The 27,629-nt window shown below is 47.7% G+C and overlaps 1 protein-coding gene across 2 annotated transcripts in view; it reads right to left on the reverse strand.

Moving 5' to 3' along the window:
* Positions 1-27,629, reverse strand: part of sgcd (sarcoglycan, delta (dystrophin-associated glycoprotein)) — an 84,442-nt gene that overhangs the window by 39,242 nt on the left and 17,571 nt on the right. The window contains exon 2 of one of the 2 annotated variants that reach the window (XM_086131566.1): positions 16,611-16,781. In XM_086131566.1, coding sequence (XP_085987692.1) covers positions 16,611-16,712 — 102 coding nt within the window. In that variant the 5' untranslated portion in view covers positions 16,713-16,781. Of the gene's footprint in view, positions 1-2,312; positions 2,578-16,610; positions 16,782-27,629 lie in introns of those variants that run through there. The other variant, XM_086131567.1, reaches the window with a different exon arrangement.

Consider the following 27,629-nt stretch of genomic DNA (forward strand, 5'->3'; position numbering starts at 1 on the left):
CGGCGTTTGGCGGGTGCGAGGCGGAATGAAAAACACGACGGGGACGGAGGGCGCGCGGGGAGGCTGCACACAGGCTATTTGGGGAAAGGGGGGGGGGGGGGGGGGACTCAAGTGACAGCTGCCGAGTGGCTTAGTTGGGGTATCCGAGGAAGAACCGAGAGCACTTCTAAACAAAGATACTGAAGGCGGCTGCAGTCGATGGCGCATATTTTGGCGCTGAGGCTAATTGAGGATCGATTCACAGTCGCGCTCTTTCTTCGCTCGTAATCAATAATTGCCGAAGGCGATCCATCTGGAGCCGCCACAATGAAACAGGATAACGAGACTTTAGCGATAACAACTCTTGTTGGAACACTCTTGTCCCTTCCACGTCGGAAGCCAGGCGACGAAACGACAAAAGTGCACAGACCCTCCCGTCCGCGATCGTCGTCGGCACAAAAGGCGGGGGTCGGGGGGCAAATCTTCTCCGTCTCGATGAGCTTAATGGGCCCGTCCCGTCTGCGAGCTCCGCCGATATTCTCGTTATAAATACGCAGATAATGAGAGCATGGCCAATCCCCAGGCATCAATTGGCAATTATTCGTTATTTTTCACAACTGCATTGAGTAAAAGTCGGAGCAGGCAACGAATGAGCTTTTATACGCACGCACAGACCAAAAAAGTGATTGGGAAGACACTGAAGGCTAACAAAAGGACTCACAAACACAAAAAAATAATAAGGGGAAAAGAACGTCAATAAAAGAAGACGCTTGGAAATGCTAACAAGTACACAAAACACCCCAAAAAAAAAGACAAGCGAGCAAGATTCAAGCACATTTTTGCGCCGCTATTCAAAAACAACAAGAGTGTCGAGGCTAGCATGCGCCCATGGAAAATTGCATCAGAAAATGATTACAAAAAGGACTCCCAATTCGAAAAAAGCTAAATGAGAGCACCTTTTCACTCTCGTACCGCAGAAGGCGCGATTACGGATGAGGCGAAAAAAATTAATAGAGCGGCTTGAGAGCGCTTTGAGAGCACGCTAAAATACACGAGAGCACGCTAAAAGACGCTTTGACAGCACGCTAAAATACGCTTTCTGGAGGTTTGGTCAGAAAGTGAAGAAAATCCAAATGCCTTTTTTTTTTTTTTCAAGTGAGCTTTGAAAACTTTGGACCCCATCAAGATTCCAGACTTGAACTGGTCCCCCAAAAAGGCCTTCGAGCAAATATTGGCTTTGCTCGCGCGGCCACTCACTGGGCTCCCAGCAGCCGGCAGTCAGTAGCTTCACTCGGCACCGCTCAGCCTCGTCTAACTTATTTATAGCAGCTACTCTTTCCTCGGAGGGAAGACGCGATTGAAACCAAATGTGTGGCCGGGAGCCACCCCGTCACCCCCCCCCCCCCCCCCACAACTCCCTTAACCCCAACACCACCGCTCCCAACTCCTTCTCGCATACACTAACACACGGCTGGAAAATGTGAGCTGCGGACTTCATTTCCTCCCAAACTGCGGTCATGAGAATGGTTTCTTGCCTTTAGTCCTACGCTGAGTATGAGAAACACGAAATTGTGAGAAACAACGATAGAAGTAAAGAGAGCCAGCGAAAACGAGTCAGGAGACTAAGAAAATCTGGCAGCTGGTTTTCACTGGTTTCGGCTAAAATGGATGACAGATAATGCTCATAAATGTCGACCCAAAAAACAAGCAAAAATGCAACCCAAAGAAAATCAGGATGAGAGCAATTGCTAAAAACGGAACGCACACCAATCAAAAAAGAAGAAATAAGTAAAAATGAAGGACTTGTACTACAAGAGGCGTTATGACACACAAAAGCAGACTAGCAAACAAGCTAACCGTATCAGACCCAAAAGAGCAGACAGAAAACGACAAAAGGACACACAAAAATGACCAACGAGCTAAATTGAATTTGGTTTTCACAGGTTTCCGATGCCGACGGACAGCCCGGTGAGCGGGCGAAATAATAAAAATGATGGAGGAAAAATGACTGCCGGGACTCACGGTAACAAAATAAGAAACAAGCTACATTAAAGCTGCCATACCAAAGGAGAGGCAATTAGAGACGGTGGACAGCGTGTAGATTAAAAGCAAGCGGGCAAAAATAATACACAGTAAACCATTGCAAAGAAAAGGACGTACGAGGTTCGAAGCAAGCTAAATGAAAGCAGCTTTGTATTGTTGCCCCAGTAGAAGCAAACAGTAAGTCACCTTTGAGTGTCTTTCTAATTTCGCAGCTAGGAAAGAGTTAAAGGGAATGCAGCTGGGCCCCCCTCCACGCCCACTGAACACTTCCCCAGCGAAGGCAAACTTACCATGATGTCTGCTGCGCTATTTTGCGTCCGTCCCTTTTCCTTGTCGCAATAATTTGCCGCTGTTCAAAAGAGGATGCGAGTGAAGTGGCCCCGGCTGAGCGACTGCACTTCTTTTTCACTTCCTGCTCAGCTTTTTCCAATCACGCACGATCCCCCGGCCTCGTTTCACTCTTTCCTGGATGCCCGTGACACCAACTGTCTGACTTTTTTTGTTTTTTTTCTCTCCTCCTTTCCCTGTTGCTGTGCTGAGTGGAGTTTCTTTCAGGCTGCCCTCTGACTTGTCTGCCTGATTTAGAAGCCACATGTGCTGCGAAGTTTAAAGGGGCAGAGCTTACTTGTCATGTGTCGTCACGGCAAACCAATCCAAACCGCCCCCCCCCCCCGCCTTTTTGGCGGTATTAAGTTTGCTTGTTTTCACACTAGTCAATTTTGAAATTGTGCAGTTACATGGCAGGAGCTGTGCAATATTCGAGTCTGGCGGCATGATAATCGTACAAGTATGGCGATGTCACGGTATTACAGTGTGAAAATGACATTTTTTGAAATATCTGCCTAAATAAAAACAGGATATATATATATATACTGTATATATATAAATTTTAATGTTTCTTAGTCACAGGCCCCCTCAGGGGTGAGCTATTTTTAGAACATGTTGTCCTTGGGGCTAACTAATACCCGCTGGCATGACTATTATTATTATTTTGAAGGACAACGCATATTAACAGAGCAAAAAAGGCATCTGTGTTTGAACAGTGTCTCGACCGTCTTGCTCCCGCCCTTCTCCCCAATGTGTAACTGCTCGCCCCTCCCTTCTCCAGTCACCAAAAAGAAGGAAAAAAAAGTGTGTGATTGTTTTGTTTTCTTTTAAAGGGTGTTAAAGTCATTTTTTGTCGGCGGGCACTTTGTATTTCCGACTTCCCTCAGAGGGCCGTTATGACGGTGAAACCAAATAGGTTATTATGCAGGTTATACTCAACAAATTGAAGAAAAAAAAATGGCGAGCTTTGATATCAGAAGTCGAGGATAACGTTTTGTTCAATTTGGTGCAGATTTTTGGCAAGGATTACGGAAGTTGACACACATGCTTTGTTTTTGAGGGGCCACATAAACGCTGTGGCAAGCCGCACAGGAATATCCGACCGAACGGAGTGCAAAGACGGGGCAAAAGCTCGCTTCAGCGATGCAACTGGATTAAAGTGAGCTGGTGTGAATCAAAACCACTATCAACTAATAAACAAAGCAGAGTGTCTACCCCCCCCACCCCCCCTCTCCTCCCTGCCCCGGAAAGTAACCATTTAGAAGGATCATCTGATTTGCATTAGAATGGCAACACAACAGCAAAGTGCATTTTGTTTGCGGCGCACAGCGAGTCAAGCAGTTCGAGAGGCTGCGATTTAGAGAATGCAAATTCCCGACAGCGCGCCACGACAAAGCTTCTCCTTCTCCCGTCTCCTTGGAGCTCCCACCCTCCGTGATCCCATTTGCTCCGCCAGACAGATGCTGCCCGTTCGGGTTTTGGGTGGGCGGGGCTTTGATGCTGCAGCCAGCACGCTGGCTCGCTGTGCTTTTGTTGGATAAACAAGAAGGAAATTGGAGGCTGATTTTACGAGTAATTGGTGTTAACCGCAGTCGGCGTCCTCGATGAGCTTCCCTCGTGCCGTCATTGTTGTCCGGTGACCCATTTGGCTTTGGAAGATGCCTCGTAAATGCACCCGCATCAGCACTAATCGACATATTATGCTGGAGGTATTTTTTGGGGTGGAGGGGGGGGTTGTCTCCATTTAAAACAGATCCCAGGTGTTTTACTAATATTTTGGTAACCTGTATTGTAAGCTTCATTTGTTTTCTGACCAAGCTTGTAACACAGTTTTCTCCGCCTTGAAATGCTTTTAATGTGTTCTCAACGCCCCCCCCCGCAAAAAAAAGAATGAAGTGCAATTAAGCCAAAGGTCTCACACACACACACACACACACACACACACACACGTTTGCAGTTCATTTCTTCATTTTTCAGAAAACACTTATATTAAAGTGGCAACATTATGCAAATTATCCAGGCGAAATCCAGAACAGCTCATTCAAAGACACATTTTTGCAAATAGGTAGCTCAAAAGATTTATTTTAATTTTACACGAGGCGGATGGGCCGGCACGCCGCAAAGCCAACTATTTGGAAGGGGAGCCATGAAAAAGTCAATTTTCCACAATTTGGCCGAGTCATTGACGTCAATGCCATGTTTGGGTTTCCATTCCATTGATTTCCAACATAAGCCGTGATGAAAATGCAATGCGGAGTGTGGGTTGTTTAGTGCGGGGGCGCGCAGGAAAAAAAAAAAAAACCAACAACAACACAATAGCAATCATTGTTCAGTAGCCGAAGGGGGTCTGGCCAAGGCCTGAATCGTAAGTGGGCAGCAGAGCAAGGGAATGTGCTCGCTGTTCCCTGGACTGCATGTCAAGCGTGAGCGACCATATTAGCTACACGGGCTAATCGCATCTGTTACACAAGCTGAGGGGTGTAACGGTGACGCAATGTGTGTTTGTCTGCGCATTGTTTTGTTATGGGGGGGGGGTTCTTGCAGAGTTGAGGATTTCGATAATTGCAGCGTGATCGTGGTGGTATTATGGTGGATTAAGTCGGAGAAGCCCCCACCCCCCCCCCCCGGAAGGCCCAGGTAGCAAAAGCACTTGCCGCCGATATCAAAAGGAAGGGCGCTAATTAGCAATTGTGTTTTGTTGCCACGCTCCCCCCACCCCCTACCCGCGGGGTCAGCCGGTCGCCACACCGCACCTCGTCTTTATTATGTGGAGTTCACATCATCGCCTACTGCACTCGCTGTACATCGGCGAGTTACGCGGAGTGACACTCATTTTGCTTCGCCATCACTCATCTGTCAGCGCTCGGCGTCCCTGCGGGCGCGTCTTGCGCGTGCGTCGCCGCCGCTGGACAAATACACAACAAGTGTGCTGAACGCTGTTGTCGCCGACAATATTATTGGATTCCCCAGATAGCCCCCCCCCCCCCCTCCTCCCAAAAATGCTTTGTTCTCAGCCAATTAAGAACTCAGACAGGTCTGCTGCTGGTTGCGACTGTGGTGGTGGTGGTGGTGGGGGGGGGTGCGGGGGGGGGGGGTTGTTTATAGCCAAAAGGGTGAAGGGTGGCACATAAGTCATCATGAATAAATACAGCTGCTTATTGGATCCAAACTGTACTCCAGTTTTTTTGTTTTGCTTTGTTTTTTGTTGTGCGTGAGTGCCGTTTCAGCCCAGATGCACGCCTGTTTCTTCTGACAGCTTCCAAGCAGCCCCCCCCCTCCTTTATTTTGTGAAAAAACAACAGCATACAGTGCTCACTCACTCCATCAGCCCAGCTCGTTTGTGACATTTAGGTCCCTGTCGATGGTGGCATTGCATTACTGTATTTGGGATTTGATATCAGCACAGGTTTTGAGTCGATGACAAAGATTAGGCGGCGCATTTCGGCTTGTCACATCGATCATGAGGGAGAGCATTGACAACATGTTGAGAAAGATTGAGGCACCTAACGCTCAAACGCAGTCTGGTTAATAAGGCGGAGGCTGGCCTGTCGAGTGTCACGCGAATCAACGAATGAGAGTGCAGCTGGCTGCTGTTAGCTCAGGTTAGCAAGTCTTTGCGTGGAGTCCCAGAACGTCAGTATTAGAAATTGCAAAAAATCTCTTGCCAAGAGACGACTGTATACAAAATCACGACGTTGGGAATTTAGCTGTATTGCACCAAAAGAATGTGGCTTTTTTGTTTCTTTAAAATTATTAGCGGCTATGATTGAGCGCACTGAAGAAGAAAAGGCTTCTGCTGCCGTTTGCCCTCTCGGGTGCGCTTGTGATGAGTCACATTGTCCTTCCTGCTGCACGTGCAAAGTCAGCACAAATTGGCCGTAATTAATCATAACGAGGTTCATTCCTGGGAAGGCGCCATGTCGACACATCAGGTTCGCTTGCGAGATTCAAGGCTGCCATGAAGTCAAAGCCATCATTAAAATGTATGACGGGAGAATGCAGCCTGCCGGGGACTCTCGTTTGGAACTGGCAACGTTTGGTGACACCAAATATTCAACATCCTCCAAGTACCCGATGAGCGTCTCATTCGCCGGGAAAGTCATGATGACCAAACGCAACATCTGCGCTCCAAAGGAGTTTGACCGAACACATTAGCCAAGATCACACAGATTCGCCTGTCATCCATTTTCGATACCGCTTGGTCTTCATTTAGCATCCACGGAGTCCACCCCGGTGGACGTTTTGGCGAGAGTAGTGCGAGATAGAGCGTTCGTTCTGAAAATCAAGTCTCAAAGTCTTTTGTTTTGGTCGAGTCACGTCATCAGAACGACAACTTGATTGACCGCCTCCGTTTGCATCCCGACTCGTGACCTCACACTATTCACGTGCCCAGAACGGCAAAGTGCCAGTTGTCCTGGGTGCCTCAAGAGCGGAGAGGGCTTCAAATTAAAAGCGACAAGGTGCGAATAGAAACAAGCCCGGCAGGTTAATGATCACTGTGCCGCCCCCTCTGCCGCCATCTGCCATGGCGTGTAATGGCAGCCCACCACCACCACCACCACCACCACCAGCACTACTCCGCACTTTCCCTCCCTGAGAGGCTCACGAGATAATGTGGCGACCGGGTAGCCGAGACGACGGAAACATGGAGAGAATGCTGATGAGAAGCCAGAAGTGCGTCGAGCGGCTTTGCCGTTAATTATCAGCTAAGCGTGGCGGCGACACTAACGAGGGCCGAGGAGGTTGCACAGTATGATGGGTGGCCGTATTATACAGGTTTTAACGAGGGATACGGTGGAGGTGAACAATCCCCTCAAAAAACAGAATGACTTCTGGAAAAATTACTAGCATCTCAATTAGGCTGGAATACTTTTACCGGTAGAGTTAGAAGGATGCTTATAACAACCGGAGCACCGATGCTAATTCCTGTTACCTTGTTTTTTGGTATTTCACTTTGTATGTTAGGAATAAGATGGCAGACTCTCATTTTGACTTTCAAGGCAATTCACAGCAAAGACATTCAAGCAGATACACAAAGGGCCGCGTCTGTCCTTGATCGCTTGATTGCGATTTGTTCCGACTCGCAGTGGTGGGTTATATCGAATGAGCAATATTTCCTTGACTATGCGGTTGTGCAAGGCGCTTTTGTTTTGTAGGAGACGCATTCAACTCTTTCCTTGAGCTCGTGCCGATTGCGACAGGGAGTCTCGAACATCAGTCTTTGCGGCTGCTGAATTGCCGTCTTCCGTCACAGTCTGATTTAGTGCCGCCGCGAAAAAGGGACAGAATACGACTGCGACGGGCAGTTAGGAGTGCTCAAAAAGATCCTTGGTACCCGCCGAACCACTCTCGGGAACTTGGACGCTGCATGAACCAAGACAACGTTCTCTAGGACCCTCCACATCCTGGTCACCACTTCTTCCAACTTCATTCCTCCAGTAGACAGCTATCGAACTCTGCGCACCAAAACCAGCAGACATTCCAATAGCTGCTTACCTCTTGTCGTCAATTCCTTACACAGTTGACTCGAAATTCCATTGTGGCACCAGTATGCGCCAATGACATTTCGCAGAATACCTCAACCTAAACTGTTGCTTCATTTGATCTGTTTTTACATTTTCTTCCCCGACTACAGCCTTATAGTCCCTGCGCTTTTCTCTCAGGACCCACAATGCAATCTGTCCGAAGCACTTCAATGGAACTGCCTCTTCCCATCCCGCTGCGTCTCCATCACTGCGCTCCGACGGAGGACGGCGTCGACAACGGCAGCAATGCGCCGCTCTACATTTTAGTTCCGCCGGGGAGTTTAGCCAGCGAGACGGATGATGAATAGCAGTCGACAAAGTTAGTCGATGAAACAGAGCGAGAGTGCTGACATTGAACAACTCCCGCTAAATTAGATTTACATGCAGGCTACTGTCCCGCATCGCTACCGATAAAGTCCCGACAGGCGATTGCAGAGAAAAAATACGGCAAATTACAGGTCGGATCCTCGGGGATGGGGACAAGTGAAAAAATGGCATTCAAGTTACAAGAAAGTATTCATTTAAAGCAAAAAGTCAAAAGATTATGAGAAGCCATCATGTTGGAAACGTAACAAGAGATAAAATTGTAATCAGAGAGACACCATTGATTGTGCTAAAGCCGTTACCCCCACGACCTGATCCCAGATAAGCGGTAGAAAAATGGATGGGTGCATGAAAATTTGTTTTATTAAATTTGATGACCAAATGACAAAACCAGTCAAACTTTGAGGGGAAAAAGTAGTCATTGTATGAGGGTAAAGAGAAACCAAAATACACGTTTCCTCCTCCTCCGCACGCTCGTAACCAAGCGCAAACTCCTTCCAGATGCTGAACGTAATCGTATTAGACTCGATGAATATTTCATACGCTTTAATGTTTGATGTAACATAAAAACCCGTGTAACCCAATTGAACTCATTTGCATGGCTTGCCCCCATCGAGACATCATTGCTAATATTCAACGCTGAATAAACGCGCTATCATAGAGAGTCATGGCTTCACATTCTAATGTGACTATTGATTAGCACGGGCCAATTGCTAGATGAAGCACTATACTAGATGGATGGATGGATGGCTATTGCCGCATGCCGCTACGTGCTAACTTCAGTCACGCGATCCCACACTAATACAAATGGAGGCACTAAACCGCGGACATCAAACGGGCCCCTTCAGTCTCATCGGAGAGAAATTCAACTGCTGGACTCATTTGTGTGGTTTAACATGTTCTAATTTGGCCCGGCAGGGAGACGGCACGCTCCAGTGCTTCATATGCTCACCGTCATGGTGATGACGCATCACTGAAAAAAATAAAATAAAACAATACAAATCCCTAGAAAGCTGCCAGCCAGTCTGGAATCACGTGGCAGAGTTGTATAAAGTATTCTTTTGATGACCATTTGAAAAATATCAGGCACATGACAAAAGACTGACTCAGCCGATTTGGGGCACTCGCCTAGCGGCTAGCTGCTAGCCACTAGCGCGCGTAAGAGACGCCGTCTTCTACAATGTCAGCGTAATTAATTCGCTTTGTTTAGCGGCCTCAATTGAACATGATTTCAAGATGAGATTGTGTTGATGTTGGTGGCAACAGTTTCAACTTACACTGGGCTGCAATTATTCAACTTCCAATTGGGAAGACGAGTCAAGTCAGCCGCGCTGCCGCAAACGACAATTTAAAACGTGCACCAAGACACCGATGTCCGTGTTTGACTTTGTTTGGGAAGCACTTCTTTTGAAGTTGGCCTTCTTACTGCACTGGCGGCATATTATCATCATGCATAGCATGAATAGTTGTTGCTAGCTTGCCGTGTCTTCCCGACGGCGCACACCGAATGAACGTCTATCCCAGGACGGAAAATATTCACAGCGTTTTTTTTCTTCTGTTTTTAACAATTGAGGTACTCAAATTGATGACTTTTTTTTTCCAACCCTACATTCATTCGACAGAAAGAAAGCACTTTCACATGAGACTCATCAATAGCATTAGCCTCAATGTCATGCTAGCAAAAAGTGACGTGACATCCGCAAAGAGTTGAATTAAAGAATGCCGAACCACAAAAATTTGATGATTGACTCGACTGTATTTGTCTGGAAGGCCTTCAGAAGTCACTTTTCCATCGTATTTCCCTACTAGGGTTAGAGATGCTACAAGGATTTCGTATTTCTGAGCGAATGGAACAACGCCACGTTGAGGCAAGCTAAAACATGGACCTTGAAGCGCAAACGCTTGGGTCCTTAACGTCGGCACCTTTTGAACAGTCGCGCCACGGCAGACACGGAAAGGCTTCCCTTTGAGTGTTTTCTCCATTGATCCGCAACGGCGCCGACGAGCGAGGTGAGGAGGAAGCCACGCATGCAACAAGAGCCGATATCACAGCTGGGGAGCTTGTATCCACGCGTCGCGGGAAGCGCATGTCAAAGATGTTGTCTTAAGAGGCCAATGAATCATTTATGAGTAAGCAAAGAGACACTGAGCGCTACAGACGCAAAAACAGGGCAACATTTACAGCGTGAACAAGTAGCGAAAAGAATGCTTGTGTGCTTTTGTTTTGCTTTTGTTATTGCTAATTTGATATCTTAAGTGATTTTGTTTTGCTTGTTTTTACTTTTGAAAGAGTGATGGAACCCAAAACGAAAAACCCCCCCACGAACATTAGAAAGAAAAAAAAGATCTGCATTGTCTTGGTATAATTGAGTCAAAAGCAACCCCCAAAATGTCCACGGCACACTGCAACAATGACCACTTCTTCTCGCATCAAAGTGATTTCCGCTCGGGCTTTTTGCAACGAGAGAAATCGCAGCCAATGCACTAATTTGCACACAGCTGAAAGGCAGCGCGAGCGAGCGTTCGCGCGGCTCGGCGCCCGAGCGCCAGTGACGATGCCAATCCGCCGAAATGAACATAGTTTCGAGGTGATTTGCAGTCTGCCGAGAAGCAGGACGCCGCCGCTGCCGCGCACGTCTGCGCGCGCCTAAGCCCCCGTGGTATCTGCTCTTTGATCAGTGTTCCGCATTTGTCGCCCGTTTGCTCTGCAATGAGCCCGTCACCTCAACGGAATCACCGCAGAGTTCTCCCGAGTCGTGTGTCTGTTCACTTCCTGGTACAAATCGTGAAATCGCACTCGAACCACGATCGAATTAACGTGCAGCCTTGTAGCAGGGCGGCTTGTATTTTAGGGGAGGGGCTTCATCGAATCGAGCCGTAGCCCTGTCTAGCCCAAGTCTGATCGAAACGTAGTGCTTTGCCGCCATCGACTGACATCTCGGTGTCAAGGGATGCCGCGGACGTGAGTCGAGTAGCTTCATTCTGACAAGAGTAGGGCTTTGCTTCCATTTGGGGTATCATGTATTTGTCTCCAGCCGTTAATTAAGGGAAATACGGTCATTAATTGATGAGAATTTGCGCATAACTGGCTCGTCGTCGAAAGAAGTCATTCGCGCAGACTGACAAACAGGGTGACCTGAGCATATAGGCAGCCCTCGGATCAGGGTTGGCCGTCGGTAATGATGATGATGTAGCCTGCGGGGGAACACTGACGAGCAAGCGCCTTATAAATAATGCAGATTTCCATAAGCATTCATTAGCGCTACATGCTACATAAAGCATGAGGTTAGGAACGGTTTCAGGGGAGGACTTTTTTCTCTGCTCGCAGTGCACAAAAACAGGCTCATAAAAAGGCTTTGAGATGAGGAACACACGGCGACAGATAACACAATGATAGACACAGACATATTCTTTATCCTCTGCAGAGAATGACAAATTATCACCACTTACGTTTGTGTTTTACAACAATATTTGATTTTTTAAAATGCACCTTATCAGTACTTATAGAGACACAGAATGTCTCCGAAACAATTTATGGACGCATCTCCAGTGACCACATTACCGATTTCACACAAACACACAAGCCCGCGATATGTTGATTCGTTTAATAATTCAACCGTTGGGTCTCCCTTCGCTCAGCGAGCAGCTAGTCCGGAATGCACAAGCGCCGAGTGCGTGCGGGACAGGCGCGCCGGCGTCGTGGCGGCGCGTTTGCAATGAAGCGAGTACATCGGGAAACCCGGCTGGATATCGGCCCGCGTTCAACAAGATTGATCTAAATCTACCGTTTGCCACTTTTAAAAAGGCAAACACCGCGCGTGGCTCCAATATGAAGAGTAGAACAAGAATAAATATTATATACACGAGCCAAACTTTGTGGATTATTTTTTTTCTCAGCCTACGCTGGCTAGAAAAGTTCTTCCCCACTTCCATTGAGCAAAGCGCTTTTGATGCAGAGGTCAAAAAAATAAAAAATACAGAGTGTTGTGTGAAATAATCGGATGAAATATGAAGCGGGCTACGGAAGTTGATAAGGGGGAAAAAAAACACGTGACCCCTGACCCTCTGAGCACTTTTCAGTTTTCACTTGGTGCTTCGCATGTTCAAGTTTCTGTTACTCCACATTTTCTCCGTGACGTCGCCGCTAGCTTTTTCCCCCCCGAGGAAAATTTCTAACAACAAAGATGGACCGAATACATCACGTTTCGGTGGAGAAACGCTGATCCTTCAACTTCTCTTGCCACCTTTTATTCTTCTTGTAAAACGTTATGTAAGGAGCCTTTGCTTGGATGATTGACCGCATAATACAAAAAAAAAAAAAAAAGAAAGTGCGAGCGGCAGCAGCTTCCTGAAAAGTTCACCCAATTTTCCGCTTCAAGCCTTTATCAAAAGAAGCGCCACCTCATCTACAATCGGAACAATGGCGAGCCCTTCTTGAATCTGGCGAGCGTGCGGCCCTTTAAGGAGAAGGTCACAATGCTAAATGAGTGGGAAACAGGTGGCGCCTGGGCCGCACTTTGGCGTAGCTATTAATTAGTGCCAGCGTGGCGTCGCATACGGATCTATTATCCTAAGGCCTCAAAGAGCGCTCTTCAGGCGGCCATTATTGTGCAGGAAAGGACACGGGGGAGCGCATCACAATGCGCCTTTCGGTTTCGACCGCTCGTCGCGGTCCTATTTTTAACGTGTGGGAGAAGGTCAAAGGATGGCGAGCGCTTCTGGGTTCTCGTCTCGCATCAGCTGCCATCCTTCCCGGCAGAGACTCGATCTCTCGTCACTGTCACGCTGTCAAAAATAAAGAAAGAAATAAACAAATAGTGGAGATAGACTGAAACCGATCTCAGTTTTTGACACTTGCCAAACTTTCGCAACACTTTTGTGTTTTTGTAAGTGCCAAAATAAAAATGGACCGTTTCCCGACAACAGGATGTGGAATGGCCACTGGCGGATGTTCTTTATCATCTGCGACGAACGACCAATGTTATTACTAAGGGCTTACTAAGGGCTGTTGACCGATGTGTGTACACCAAAAGCAGCAGGAAAATGTCCATTCAAAGCAAAAAAAAAAAAAAAGGGGGGGGGGGTGGGGCAACTTTTTTTTTTTTTTTTAAATGAGAATGCAACAAATTATTCATCGTCCGAATCACTTATCAATGAATGTGTTTTTAATTTGTACTTCACGGAAAAAATCTCATTGACATTTGGGCCAGGAAATCGCAATGGCTGTGCGGAAGGCATACTTTGGAGAGTTTCGTCTTCAATTGTTAAAAATGGCCCTTTGAGGATATTTAGGACGCGGCAAAACTTTGACCAAACTTGGCGCATCTTTCCCGTCCTGCGCCGCATTGGCATCAATATTTACCAAAAGCTTCCTTGAAACAATGCAGTCGGTAAAAATTCCTTCCTATCCGCTTCCGTCGAGCGAGGCTCTTTTGTCGGAATGCTTTTAGGTAGAAGCCGATAAAATATGAAGTGGCTGCTCGGGGAAAAAGGGAAAATATACACACACACACACACACACACACACACACACACACACACACACACACACACACACACACACACACACACACACACACAAAGAGCCGACTGGCAGAAACACGGAAGCCGCGGGGCACGTGCGCTCGCGTGCCGCGGCAACGTCGCCCGCCCGCGAGACACGGCAAGTAAATATTAAATCCGGGAGAGATGTGTCAATATTTATGTCCTAGGGAGGAGAATCGTGCAAGTTTGCGAGGGAAAAGGTATGAGTTCCTTCATTGGGAAATGCATTTCAGGCAGAAAGGAGACTTTTATATCAGTCCCCACACGGATAGCTGTTCCGAGGCGGAGCCTCCACTTCTTCTCACCAAATTATCAGCTGAGAGCCGCTCCAATAAACCGGGAACCGAATGAGAAGGAGCACGACAGAAAAGGGGGTTATGGATAATTCAAGACGTGATTCATCAACTTCCACACCATTGACAGAATTCTTAACGATGACATCGTCGTTCTGCTCTGAGGAACACGTCTGTCCATTTTTGCCGATTTTAAAAAAAAAAAAGCGGACACCGAAGTAACGGACAAAAATTGCCAAATGTGTTTGTTTGTTTTAAGGGAGAGTGACCATTGTCACCGTTTCTTTGACTGCATTTCATCTAATGTGTTTCGACGGGGGACATCGCCCCCCCCCCCCCCCCGAGTTCATCATGGATGCAGCCAACACTTTGCATTCTCGTCACGTCTGGCGAGTAGACTTTCATTTGGTGTTGTTCGGCTAAACGCTCCCGAGGTGTCAACGGGACCGGCGAGCAGTCAGAATGAGCTGATTATCTCATCTGTGACAATCACTGAGAGACTTACTGTTTTGTTTTGTTTTGTTTTTTTTGGACAAAGCCAGTGGCTACGACAGGGGTGGGCAAACTTTTTGGCTCGGGGGCCGCATTGACTTTTAAAATTTGACAGAAGGGCCAGGTCAGCACGAGCTATGGTACATTAAAAAAAAAAACTGCATTTGTTGACAGTCCATATCAAACATCAACAGAACAAAAGCATGAACGTATTGTATTAATATACTTTTTTAAAATAACGACAGTGTTGTTGATGACCTATTTTAGCCTATGCATTTCTGCAGATGGGTTGTGATCAGACCAGTAGAAGTAGAGCGATACAGAGGTCCTAGGTGGTCGAAAAGATCCCGCCCCCCCCCCCTCCCTGTGTTCTGCAACTTCAAGTCAATGCGCCACCTGGCGGTGAAATGCCTGTCATTACAAGTCCAATTGAAATGAATGCAATCATTCACATCGAACCTTAATTGTAGACCGACCTTCGGCGGGCCGGATTAAAAAGACCAACGGGCCAGATTCGGCCCGCGGGCCGTAGTTTGCCCACCTCTGGGCTACGACTTCCCCAAGTGCGGAAGGAAGAACGCACCTGTAAGATGCCAAAAATATTTTCACAGGCAGTCAGTCAGTCAGTGACGGCGAGTCAAACGCAACGCCGACCGCGTTTGAAGCTAGCGCTAAGCCGAGAGACGTCGAAACGTTTTCAACAAGCTAACAAGCAATTCAATAAGCTAGCGGTCAACATGCGCTGAGCCGTTAAACAGATCGGAAGAATTTAAAAATGGAAAATACTGAGCACAAAATGAAAGTCGTTTTTTTGGTGAATAACAGAGGTTAAAGTTTTTTGGGGGGGTTGCCAGGGGAAACACCTGAGGAATCCACTTTTCGTGCCTTGGTGGGATGACAACACGTTGCAGTGTGCCGCGCCTTGGGGTCCATTCACCGGAGAGGCTGTTTCCTGCCCGCTTACAAGGCGGCAACTAATTACTCAGATGATGTCGAATTGGCCGGCGGCTCGGATGCATGAAACACGCGAGGCGCGGCGCCTCTATCGCTGCGATATTCACTCTCGGGTACTTCAAACTATCGTGCCGGAGTGAACTTCATGCCCCTAATGGTGCAATAATGTATCTAATTGCGGCGGTTTTATCTCTGCGGGCATTCTGAAAATTGAAAATTGAATGCCTCAGAGTGCAAGTTGAGTAACTGCTGTGTTTGTCCCGCTGGCAAAGTGGGAAAAAATGGCTCCAAATGACAGAAAATGGTTAAACACACCAAGGGGCAGTCAAAGAGAGCAGAAAATAAATGTATAGTGGGCTTGGAGAAAGGGCATCTCAGCATTTTTACATGTTGGGGGCATGAAATCAAGGTTGGAAGTGTCAAAGTGCTGAATAAATGCCATTCATTTGGTGCCTTTTCACTTGTTTGGTGCCCTAATTGAAGGAGGATAAAAACAACCTCAATTGTTGTGCTCCAAAAAAAACAAAATCAAAACAATGTTATTGTGGTGCCCCGAACAACAATTTTCATCTTCAACTGCAATTCTGGTCGTGTCGTTGGACCCCCAAAGTACGCTTCACAATCTACAGCAATGGCAACAAAATAAAGGAAAGAAAAAAACCGAAGCACAAAACGGAAATTTTAATACCAGAGGAATAAAAATAAATAAATAAAAGTATTGAATTGAATTACCCAAAAAGGTTTTGATGGTATCAAATCACTTAGTGAAAGCAAGCGAAAGTGATCACTTATTCTGGTACCCTTGTGTATTGTTTGCTCTTAATGGAAAAAAACAACAAAAAATGAGTCCTCATCACAAATAGCTTGTTTTTTTTTTTCCTTTAAACTCTGAAAGCGCTAATCTTTTGCTAGCGCACCACTGTAGTTGATACCCCAAAGTACATTCCACAAAACGCCCAACCCGATCTCATTGAAAGCAGGACTCTGCCGGTGCCATCCCAAATATTTGGTACCCTGATGAAGTGATAACAGACTGTATGAAATAAGCTGCCTATCTGCCTACAGGTACAATGTGGATTTAAAAAAAAAATGGAGTACACAAAAAAGAGAGAAAAAACGTGAAGCTCACCTCAGCGTGCGAGTGTGCTGACTCGGCGTCCGGCGGGCTTTCCCTGATCACCTGAGACGAGGCGGCTGAGCGATCCGAGCGGGCCGCCGCTGAGCTGATCATCCTCTCGGGGGCCGCATGATCATTACGACTCCTCCGTCGACCGCCGCCGCTCGCCTCCCAGAGTCATCGCTTTTGAAAAGAGAAGGCGACAAGTAGAGCGGATCAGCCAAAGAAAAAAAAAAATAATAATAATAACATAATAAAAACAAGGCGTGACAAAGAAGCTTCGCCGGCGGCTTCAACCCCCCCGAGTGGTCATTGGGCTTGGCGGTTTCCGTTGTTAAATGACTGTGATTTAGCCAATTAGCAACGTTGCAGGCGCCACTGGAATATTAGAAGGAATAAAATGGCAATTAGTCACCAGCCGTGACATTGTTGTGATGATGCTGCTTTATCCGACTGTAATAAGAAAAAGTTGACGGCCAAACTTTGCCGCCCTTCTCACTCGTTCCTGCCGCGGCCTTTCTGTATATCCTCCAAAAACGTTTAGTACACAGCACTCCATCATCCAAACACAGAGAGTCAGAACAAATAATGTGTAAAGACCTGAACATTTGCAGTTAGCTAGCTAGCTAACAAGCTAGCTAGCTAGCGATCCCTACATCCCCAAAATACATCTCCACCGGATGCCACAATTTGTAGAAAGGGTCTCTAAAGGAGGCGATGCCGCAAACGAGCCCGCCGCCGGCACGCCGACCAAGAGGCAGCCCTGTTAGTTCGCGAGCTAGCCGCTGGCTGGCGGTTTTTGTTGCGTCAACATGCGGGGTGTGCTTTCGGCGCATTCAACTGACACGCCCGCAGCAGTCAGGAGCAGCGACTTCATTTTTCACCATTTTGAAACCTCTTTTTTTTTTTTTTTTTTCTTTTTAGTCATTCAAATTTCTTATTCCTGAGGTAAGACTCATTTCAGGCCGAACCTTTCCCAATTGGCACCGTCTCCGAAATCTTTCTCCCGAAACATCCATCCATCCATTTTCCGAACCGCTTGATCCTCACTAGGGTCGCGGGGGGTGCTGGAGCCTATCCCAGCCGACATCTCCCCTTCAATTTAATCGACGTCTTTTGCTTTCTTAATGCAAGCCCCGACCCGGTCAGACTCGGTCCCGCTGACACGAGCCCATCTCGAGGCTCCTCGTTCATGAATTCTTCCGTTTCTATTCTGCATAACAAACTGAAGAATGCACACAGCCGCAAGCATGCCGGTGTGTCATTAGGGCTGGGGTGTGAATTAACGAGCAGGTCGGGGCAGGTTAATGAAGGGCGGTTCAATATTAAAAGCGGCGCATGCGAGCCGGGTCCTGAGTTGGGGCTAGCGCGCTTCGAATTAGCATGCGCCGCTATCGAGGACTAGGGGGAGGAGTCAGATATCTTGCGTCTGAACTTTACTTGACCTTCCGGGGTTTTTTTTTGTGTCTTCCACTTACGACCCGTTACTGCTCATACATTCTATTTTGTGACCACTATAGTTAAGACGCCATAATTGTTTTCCTTCTATTTTAGGAAGAGCAAGGTGACTAATTGAAATGTGGCATCTATTAGAGTCGGGACCACAAGACAGTTTTCTGATTAGGGAGAGGAAAAGGGAGATGAATATTTGAAGGAGGTATTTATTTTTCCTAACCCTATACCAAAGGACACCTAGCGGTAGCTAGCTAGGGGAGGCACAGACGCAGACGCTTGCATTTAATGCGCACAACTGCAGAATGAGTACAGCGGCTGGACACGGCGGCCCGCTCCGTCTAATTAAGCAGATAGGAGGCGCCGACCGCGAGCAGGCGGCCATTAGTGTCACTCCCGCTTCTCAATTAATGGAGGCAAGGACGAATTGAGGCGGAGTGGCAACAAATTTAAAGGTTAAAGTTAAGGGCTCTTTCTTTTTGACTCCCTTTCTCCTTCATCTGCTGCCTTTCACTCGCCGCCCCCGCCCCCCTCGCATCCGGAACGCTGCGGCAGCCGTGCCGCATTTCACTCGCAAGCATTCATTAGCCCGATGGCGAGGTTGACGCCTCCGACAAATAGGAATCGTTATACGGCGTGGAAAAAGGCAAAAATAAATGGCTCGCTTTCACCGGTGAGTGGCGAGGCTTCTGAGCTGATGGCTCGGTAATTGTTTGAAAAAGCCGCGACACATCGAAGCGACAAATGTGCATCATCAATCATTCACTTGACCAGATAAATGCCTCTCGCCCAAATAGATGCATCCCCCTCTTGACACCAGAAAAAAAAAAAAAAAAAGGGTATTAAATACTCGATATTTAAATGATGGCGTCTTGGTCACGAGACTCTCTTGTTCGCATAAGTGTCCCGCTAATTGACAAAAAAAAAAAAAAAAAAAGGCTCAAGTTCAAGAACGGCGGCCATCCTTCATTTCATTGTCGGAAAAATAATCGCCTTTCCTTCCGACTCCGTTTGGACTTGACATCACTTGTTCGATGCTTGTAATTTTGTTTCATCTTATTCCAACAATTTGGACTTTGGACTTCCTGCGCCGCTTCTTCCCATTCTGGACACACCGAAGTCGCAGCGCGAATTCAGTCATGACGTGACCTTTTTAACGGCAGATGGAGATGCGGCCTCGGCAAAAGGTGTCATGTCAACACGGTTCCTCCCCCTCACATGTGTGAACAGACTCCGAGGGGGGGGGGTGACGCAAAAGGTCCACAAAGGTCTGTTTTAGGGAGGAGGGGCGCATGGTTAAAAAACAAGGGACAAATTGACGGGTATTTTGCAGCACAATCCTGACAACCAACCAGATTTCATGCAAAAACCGCCTTGACTTCTGCGCTCCACAGACAATAGACATTTTCGATGGAACCATAAAAACGTTTTCAAAGAAGAAGCGGATGGCCACAAAAGCAGAGGAAACGGACACGATTCAGGACGTGGTGGACATTCTCAGCGGGCGTTGGCAGCGATCGCGCAACCCAGCCGCTCTCTGTGACAGAGACTCTCCGCGCTTTGCTACCTTGAAAGCTCAAACGAGGCAGACGAGTGAAAGCCCATTCAAAGATTAACGTAAAAAAATAAAATAAATTCTCGACAAAATCAGTGACTCCGAAGCACTCAATTTCTCACAGGACTGAAGCAATAAACAAACAGCCGTTTAAGGGCAAGGATGAAGGTTGCTTCTTTTGTGCGAGAAGGTGCGAAACTATTCAGGATCGAAACACAAGATGAGCGAAGGGCAAAGCCTGAATTTAAACAGGTGTCATTGAGTGGGTTTTATGATCTTGGGCTGGTGCGATAGCTATGCCGTTAAAAAAAAAAAAAAAGGCTTCACAACTTTGGAGTTCGGAAGGTTTGCATCCACTTTGAAAAGAGGCTAATCCTTGAATCCGGGTAACATTTATCTGCTGGAGAAAGGCCCGACTGACAAAAAAAAAAAACAACAACAACATTTAAGATGGATGCCTGTGGAGTCGAGGCCGCGGAGGAGTGAGAGTATTAAGAGCGTTATCTGGGATTTGGACGCGAGCGGCACGGGAGGCCGGGGGAGCCCGAGTGCAGATTGCGGCGTCGCAAGGTGACACAAACTATATCACTGCAAGGCACGCGGGGAACGCGGTGAGGAGATCGTTTTCCATCAGGCCAAAGGCCACGGTTGCAATTCAGGAGCGGCAACAAAGCTTAAAGCGAAATAAAAACATCCTGAACAATGACGGTGAGGAGGGGTGCGGGGAGGGGGGGGGGTATTCAGTAGCCAAAGCCAGGCTACAGTGAAACTCCTCTACAGCGAAATCATGTTTGCAGCAAGAAATTTTTCACAACAGGGGATTTTTCACTGTAGCAAATTTGATATCAGATGTAAACACACACACACACGCACAGAGACTAGTGTAAACTTCTCTCAGTCCGGGTGCTGGAACTTTTTCCAATCAAAAGCTGCGGAATTCCCACAAAATGAACTTTAAGACCGTCGACGCTCCCACAGGCTTTTTTTCCCCCCCACGTTTGCTTTCGTCACCTTGATGCTTTCAATAGAGTACATTTGAAAACAACAGTCGCACAAACTCTGCGGGATATTTCCATACAATAACAACAACAACAACAAAATAGCTATCTGAAGAGTGAAAAGTGACAAAAAAGAAAGAGGAAGAAGCTACGAGAACAACATAAGTCAAGAAAAGCTCGATGGTGAGTGATGGCGACTCGGAATCAGACAAGTCAAGGCACAACCAAACGGCTCAAAGGCTTTCTGGATGAAAAGCATCAATAATCCCCATCCTTCTTTCTGGCTCCCCTCCGACTCGCTATCCTTCATCCTCGGGATGTTTTTTTTTTTTCTCCCCCGCTCCCCGACTTCGGAGGATTTTATCATTCTCGCGCCGCCCCCGGGGACTTATTTCGCTTTAAAAATCATTGATCCTGATTACCGCCGGCCCTGTCATATTGATTTTTGAGATTTATCGTCGCCCGACTCCCCCTGCCAAAGGTCCCCGTCACCAGGGTCCCCGAGCTGGCGCTCATTTGTTAAACGCTCGCCTCTTCTGGACAGGAGAGGACACGCCAACACTCCATATGCACACACAAACAAACGCACACACACACACACTCTCAAAAATAGACTCCCAACAAATCATGCACTTTAGGTATTTCCTCCAAAGGTCCATTATTTGATGTTTCAAAGCAACAGGGAGTGTTGGAACTTGTCTCATAAGTTTTGCTCTTGCACTCGCGGACTCTCGGCGATGCTATAAATCACCCACAATCCACCCCAGCCCAGTGAAGCAAAGCAGCCTGGATGGATCAAGAGATGACATTGGCGGTGCGGCGCTTGCGCTCCACTCAGGTCCCGGGTTGCACTTTGCGGTTGGATTCCCAATCGGCATTTTCGACGACATTTCGACGTGACGTCACATGAAAAGAAGGCGTGGCATGGACGGATCTTTTAGACAGTTTAATGGCTAGCACATTGTCGTCTACTCGTTGTTAAGTGAGGGTGCGGAAACAGTAGGAACGTCAACAACTGCTTCAGACTATCAGCATCAAAGCGTGCGGGGACATTAAATTGGCTTTGAAAAAAATCCCACGGCTCTAGCCGGTCCATAAGGCGCCGACTTTAAGGCTAGCTGCTAGCCATTAGCCGCTAACGCACGGAACTGTGTTGGAGTTGTTTTTGAGTGTCCTTAATTAGCAAATGAACATGATTTCAGGACGACGACGTGTCAATGTTGGCGGCAACAGTTAGCCGGCTAGCAATGCAAAACTATCAAGTCAAGTCAGCCGCCACGCAACCACGAGCTGCCGGGAACTTCAGAGTAAAAGCATATCAAGAGATTTGTGTCCACGTATTATTTGGTAAGATCCGATTTTGAAGTTGACCTTCTCGCCGCGCTGGCGCCATGTTACCATCGATCATAGCAAGAACATTTGCTGCCGCGGCTAGCTCGCTCGTCGGAAGGGGCGACTGAACAAACGTATTTGTACACAAGAATCGCGTTCACGCTACAAAGTCCATCCGAGCGCCTCAAATGCCAAGTTGTCACGCTGCGGCGCGTCCGGGCGACAGGCTGATTTGTCACGCTGGCGTGTGGCCATGCCGCCTCGGAGGTGGGCCCTGATGGATCGCGTGACAGAAGGCCACCGTCTGGGAATCCCGTCCTGCGGCGTGACATCGTTCTCATCCCACTGAACGCTCTTAGAAAAGTCAGGTGTGACATTTTCTGGGGGTTTGCATACAAAAGGTTCTGAGCGAGGGCATGAGCTCGCGGCCTTTGAGGTCCGGTGAAAAGTGGGGAGATCCGAGCTTCTCGCGTGATCGCGGCAAGCTCCACGTGCACATATTTGCGACAACGTGGCTCGAAGCGGCGGGGCGCACTCGTTTTGGCGCATGACAACCTCACAGATGGTTCGACCGCGAGCGATGAATATGCTGACATGAACATACAACAGGAGGAAAAAGGAGGGGTGGCCGCCGGGAAATGTCGGACAGCTGCTCAAACAACCAGACAAACCCGACGAACGTGGAACATGATTAGTGGAGCTCGACACTGCTACAATAGCTTCTTGCGGTCACCGCCGACTGGCGAGCTGCCATCCGCTTGCGATCAAAAGGGTCGGTTGCGATCTGGATGCGTGCGTTACGTTTGGACGTGTTGACGCGGCGGACTAACGATGACCATCTCAAACAGCAGCCAGCACGCTGAAACTGAGCTGAAGGCCACACAACGGTGTCGTTCGACTGGTGTCACGTTAGCGCGCAAGTCTCCAGACCTAAACCCAGTTGAGAATCTGTGGAGCATTCTCAAACAGCGCAAGAGCGCCACCTGTCACTCTTCGACAAATTCGAGTTCACGTTTATATCGGATTTAAACACCGTCTTGAAACGATTTTCTGCAACCCGCTAAGAAAGTTAGCGCGTCTACAATCGGTGAAATCGATTCGACAGCTAACAGAGCACGACAGCTAGCTCAATTGCTTGGCTAATGTCAGTTCATTACCTCTTTAAAAAAAATGGAGAAGAGCAGCCAAGTGCCTACTTATTTTCTCAGAAATAAACACTTTTACTGGGACTACATTTTATTTTCATCGAGAATAAAAATCGTTTATTTTTGTTGTACCTACAGAGCGTGTTCAATTGGGGGGGCAGGGGGGGGGGGGCATCAGAAAAAGATTTCAAAATAATCTGACCAAAATAGCAATGACTTTATGAGCCCTGTCAGTAAAGGTTTTAATGAGGCGCCGTAACGCGAACCGTTTCTCCGCGGGATGACGACATCACGATGAAAGAGGCGGCAGACGTTTCCTCCCCTTTAACGACGGCACGCTCGGAGGATTTAAAGGGCCGCTTCCTGACTGGTTTGCTGCCAAGTCCGAGGCATTGGACAGCTTTCCTTTTAAAAGCCATTTTTAGCGGCCGTGACACACATTCAACACGGTAAAAAAAAAAAAAAAAAAAACATTAAAAAAAAGAAATAAAAAAAGGGTTGAGAAAGGCTGCTGACCCAATGGTTCGGAAAAACAAATAAACAGTCATGCGGTGAGGAGGAGGCATAAAAATGAATGAATTCCTCGCAGGGGTCACTTTATGTCTGTTGGCGCCTCGCTATGCGTGTGTGAGCGTGTCAGTTAATGAACACTCCAGAGTTGCGGCAGAAGGCCCAAATGTTTTTTTTGTTTTTGTTTTTGTTTTTTTTTAACGCCATGAATCTCCAAGAAAGCCATCAGTGTGTATAAAAGCATATGTGCACCCGTGGGATGGTGTGCGCACGATTTAGAAGTGTCTGTGTGTGCCTTTGCGTACGAGTGTGTGACAGTTTTTATTGTGCGTGCCCATGCTTCCCAAACAATCTGGGGTGGGGGGCAGGTGGGGGGTGGGGAGAAATAAAACAACTCCCATCAGCCCTGCTTCCCACTCGCAAAAAAAAAAGAAAAAAAAAGAAAGGGCGTGCTGGCGACAAGCTGAGCTGAAATACGATTAGCGGCGACCTCCAAAAAATAACAATGGCGGGAAAGCTGTCGGGGGTATTTCAAGCTAATTCGCCCAAGCGGAAAAGGTGGGCAAAAAACAAAACAAAAAAAACAATCGTAATTTAAATCGCTGCTATAACGGCTGAAAGGTGCTTTCCCGTGAAACTCGTGGATGAGGCAGCAACGGTGCCGCACGTGAAACGCGTAAAACCTAAAAGCCGAGGTTTTCTCGTCCTAACATTAGACAGGGTCGTGTCCGGACAAAATAAGGCTAACTTACTAACTTACCTAAGCTGTCACAAGATGGCGTCAAAGCGACACATTTCCATGATGTCGAGGCATTTTTGGCGGCAGAGCCAACTATTCGTCGACAAGCTTTTAAAAAGTCATTTGGAACTAATATGTGCCCTTGAAGTTTTGCCTTATTTCGTTTTGTTTACACGCAGAGCAGCTAGGAAAAGTCCTGTTTACTGTCATTGTTATTTGTGTAATTAAAGTGCTCTTTAGCACGGCACAAAATGACCTTTTTTTTTTTATTCGTCCGCCATTTCTCCACTAATATCATTTGCAGTCACGCATTGCATTAAATGGCAGTAGCAAATGAAATCGTAATCACCGCATGAACGCTGCTGCGCGGCTTTTATGCCGCTGAGCGGCCCACGCAAAGGACTCGAGAAGGTCTTTCATCCGCAAGGTGCTCTCCGTGAGGGTCTCCGAGCAGGTGGCAAGGAGGGGCTCACGGAGGCCGGCGAGCGCAAAAGGAGCGCCTCTTAATGATGGAAATTTACCCGAGCGTGCCGATATTCCAAACGAGTGGTCACTGACTTCGCCAAAATGACTTTGACGTCACCTTCCGAGCACCCGACCGTAATGAGACTCGCCGGCGCGCGCGCGTATTAGCGTGACTAATTAGCTCGACTTCAACTCACCGAGGCGCCGTTCAAAATCTGGAAAGTTTTGCTCCACGCGGTCTTTTGACTCGCCGCGGCCACACCGCTCGAACGTCCTAACTGCCCGCTGGACGCATTCAAACAAATGTTACGTTTGCGTAGCGATTATTTAGTCGCTAATCCCGCGCTGACCGACGAGAATCGGGAACACAGCAGACAGAAGTGAGCCAATTTGATCGATACCGCATTAATTCTTACGCAACAACTAACAACAGAGGGACACTTTGAAGTTTGACAAAATTATAAAACGTATAAAAAAAAAAAATTAATCGCGACGCCGACGATAACCATAGAAGCACAAACTGAACTCGCGCGTCAGTTACAATGAAAGAGCTCAGGGCATTCCAGTTTCCAACCGCAGCGCTTCCCCCTTTCATGTATAAATCTACTTCTTGGCGCGTTCGATAAACAACTTTATTAAATCTCCGCAATGAGACAGTTAATAAGCGTGACTTTTAATTGTAGCCTCGGCGACGGCGGGCGGGCCCCGTTTCCTCTTCCAGCCAGAGATCCCATTGTAATTGCGCGATTAAAATTCCGTCGCCGCGCTACGTCGGCCCACATTTTATTGTAAGTGCGTTACGAGCGCACGAGTGTGGCGCGGGCAGATTTTCAATTTCGAGCGACGCCTTCCCACCGTGAACTGAAAACACCGCCGACGGTAGCGCGCTCGCTTACATGCGAGCGGCGGGGGCGGGTGGAGGGGGAAGAGGAGGGCAATCACAGAGCGAAATAAAGATGATTGTCTGGAACACGAGAAGGATATTTTACATATGGCCATCACTGGAACGGGGGGAGGAAGGGGGGGGGGGACTATCACAAATCATGCAGATATAAAAAGCATGATTGGCTTTTATGGGTCGGCGAACAAGATTCTCAGTGTGGTAAATTGCTGTCAAGGCGAGCCATCCCACTTGTGACAGCGCGAGAGGAGTGCCCTCAGCACTGATTTGGTGGCCAATTCCAATGGCATAGCCCTCAGTTCTCTTCATCTCTGGATCCCATTTCTGACAACTGCGCGAAGCATGGGCGGATCACCGTCATGGCTACCGATCCCACTTTGGAACAATGTTGCCATAGTTGGCTTGAAGAAGAAAAAAATAAAATAAAAAAATCATGACTTGAGTGTGAAAGTAACTAAAACTACTTCATGAGTTACTTTCAGCTGAACAACAAACAAAACAAGAAATGACAACTGGTTTTGCCAATTCTTTATCGAAAGGGCAACAAAGAAACTAAATAAAGACATTTGCACTGAACATATTTTATATTTACATATCTATATCTATAAATAAATACTCTGCATGGTTAGTGAGTGTTGGGATCATCCGGCAAATACGGGCGCATGCTCCTTGTGGTCACACTGCAGTTTTCAACAAATATGCTAAACCTCTTCCGACATTCTAATTTGGATCTAATTGAACCCTTCTGATCACGTCACATATGTGGACTTGTAATTTCCGTTTCCCCGCCTCCGAAAATCCATCAATGGCAAGCGGTGCCCCTTTAGTTATTAACCTCCTGCGCGGGGGCGCCGTTTCTGTAAGAAGCCCGCAACTCACGGACATGGACTTGCATTGTAAAGAATCCTTTCTCACCGGTCAAATTCAAAGATAAGAATCGGATTCTTAACTGAATCTGAAACAGACACACACAAATATATGGCTACCGATTAGGAAGAATGACGATTTTTTTTTTTTTGGGGTGTGTGCGTGTATGTCATTGCTGCTCGTTCGATTTGAATGAATCAATCGCAGTGCGCAAAATGGTCGCAGTATAAATGTGAACTCAAGCGAGCTGGTGCGAGCCATGAAACTCCAGGGCTGAAAGTCGACCCGCCAATGGACGCCGGGAAATCCGGCGTCCATGTGTACCTACGACGGATACCGCGAGCCCTCGCCGGACGCGGCGGCGCGAGATGGAAGATCGGCGTCCATCTTTACTTTTCCATTACACGCTGTCGAACAAATGGGAAATGACTTGGACACAGAGAGATTAAAAGCTCAGAGCGAGAAGGAGAAGGAGGAGGAGGAGGACATTGTTTACACCGAGACTCGAGATGTGGCGGAGCGAGGCCGATCTTTATTTACACAGCGGGATTTACGGCGGCCTCGCGGGCGAGCCGCGTGGCACGGGGAGCCACATCATTTCAAGCTCGAGTGCCCGCTGTGCCATCAAGTGCTCTGCCCTCCACGTCAACCTCCCACCTTCGAAGAAAGAGCACAACTGCGGAATATCAACAAAACCTCGTGACCTTTGTTGTTGTGCAGACGCAGCGCAACCTCTTGGCCCACCACCTGGAGGGCTTGAACAACACTCAAAAGATGGACTTTGTGCACATTTCCCATACTCGTGGCTACTCGGGGGTCTTTGAACACATCACAAGGCCAGGGTGGGTTGGGGGGGGGGGGGGGGGGTGCTGCGCGGCGAGGCGTTCCCATACGGGAGCGCGCTGACAGTTTGCTACTTGGAATGCGGCGCGGCCGAAACTGAAACGGCAAGAGTGGAATTTGAATGGTTTCCCACGAACAAACGTGGAGAATTTTAAACACTTTGGCAGCGCGGCGGGGTCGTGGTTTTAGCGAGTTTGCCTCACTGCCAAGAGGGAGCGGGGATA

Source organism: Hippocampus guttulatus, chromosome 15 (assembly GCF_054856545.1).
Source record: "Hippocampus guttulatus isolate MCC_2025c chromosome 15, RoL_Hgut_1.0, whole genome shotgun sequence".
Taxonomy (NCBI): domain Eukaryota; kingdom Metazoa; phylum Chordata; class Actinopteri; order Syngnathiformes; family Syngnathidae; genus Hippocampus; species Hippocampus guttulatus.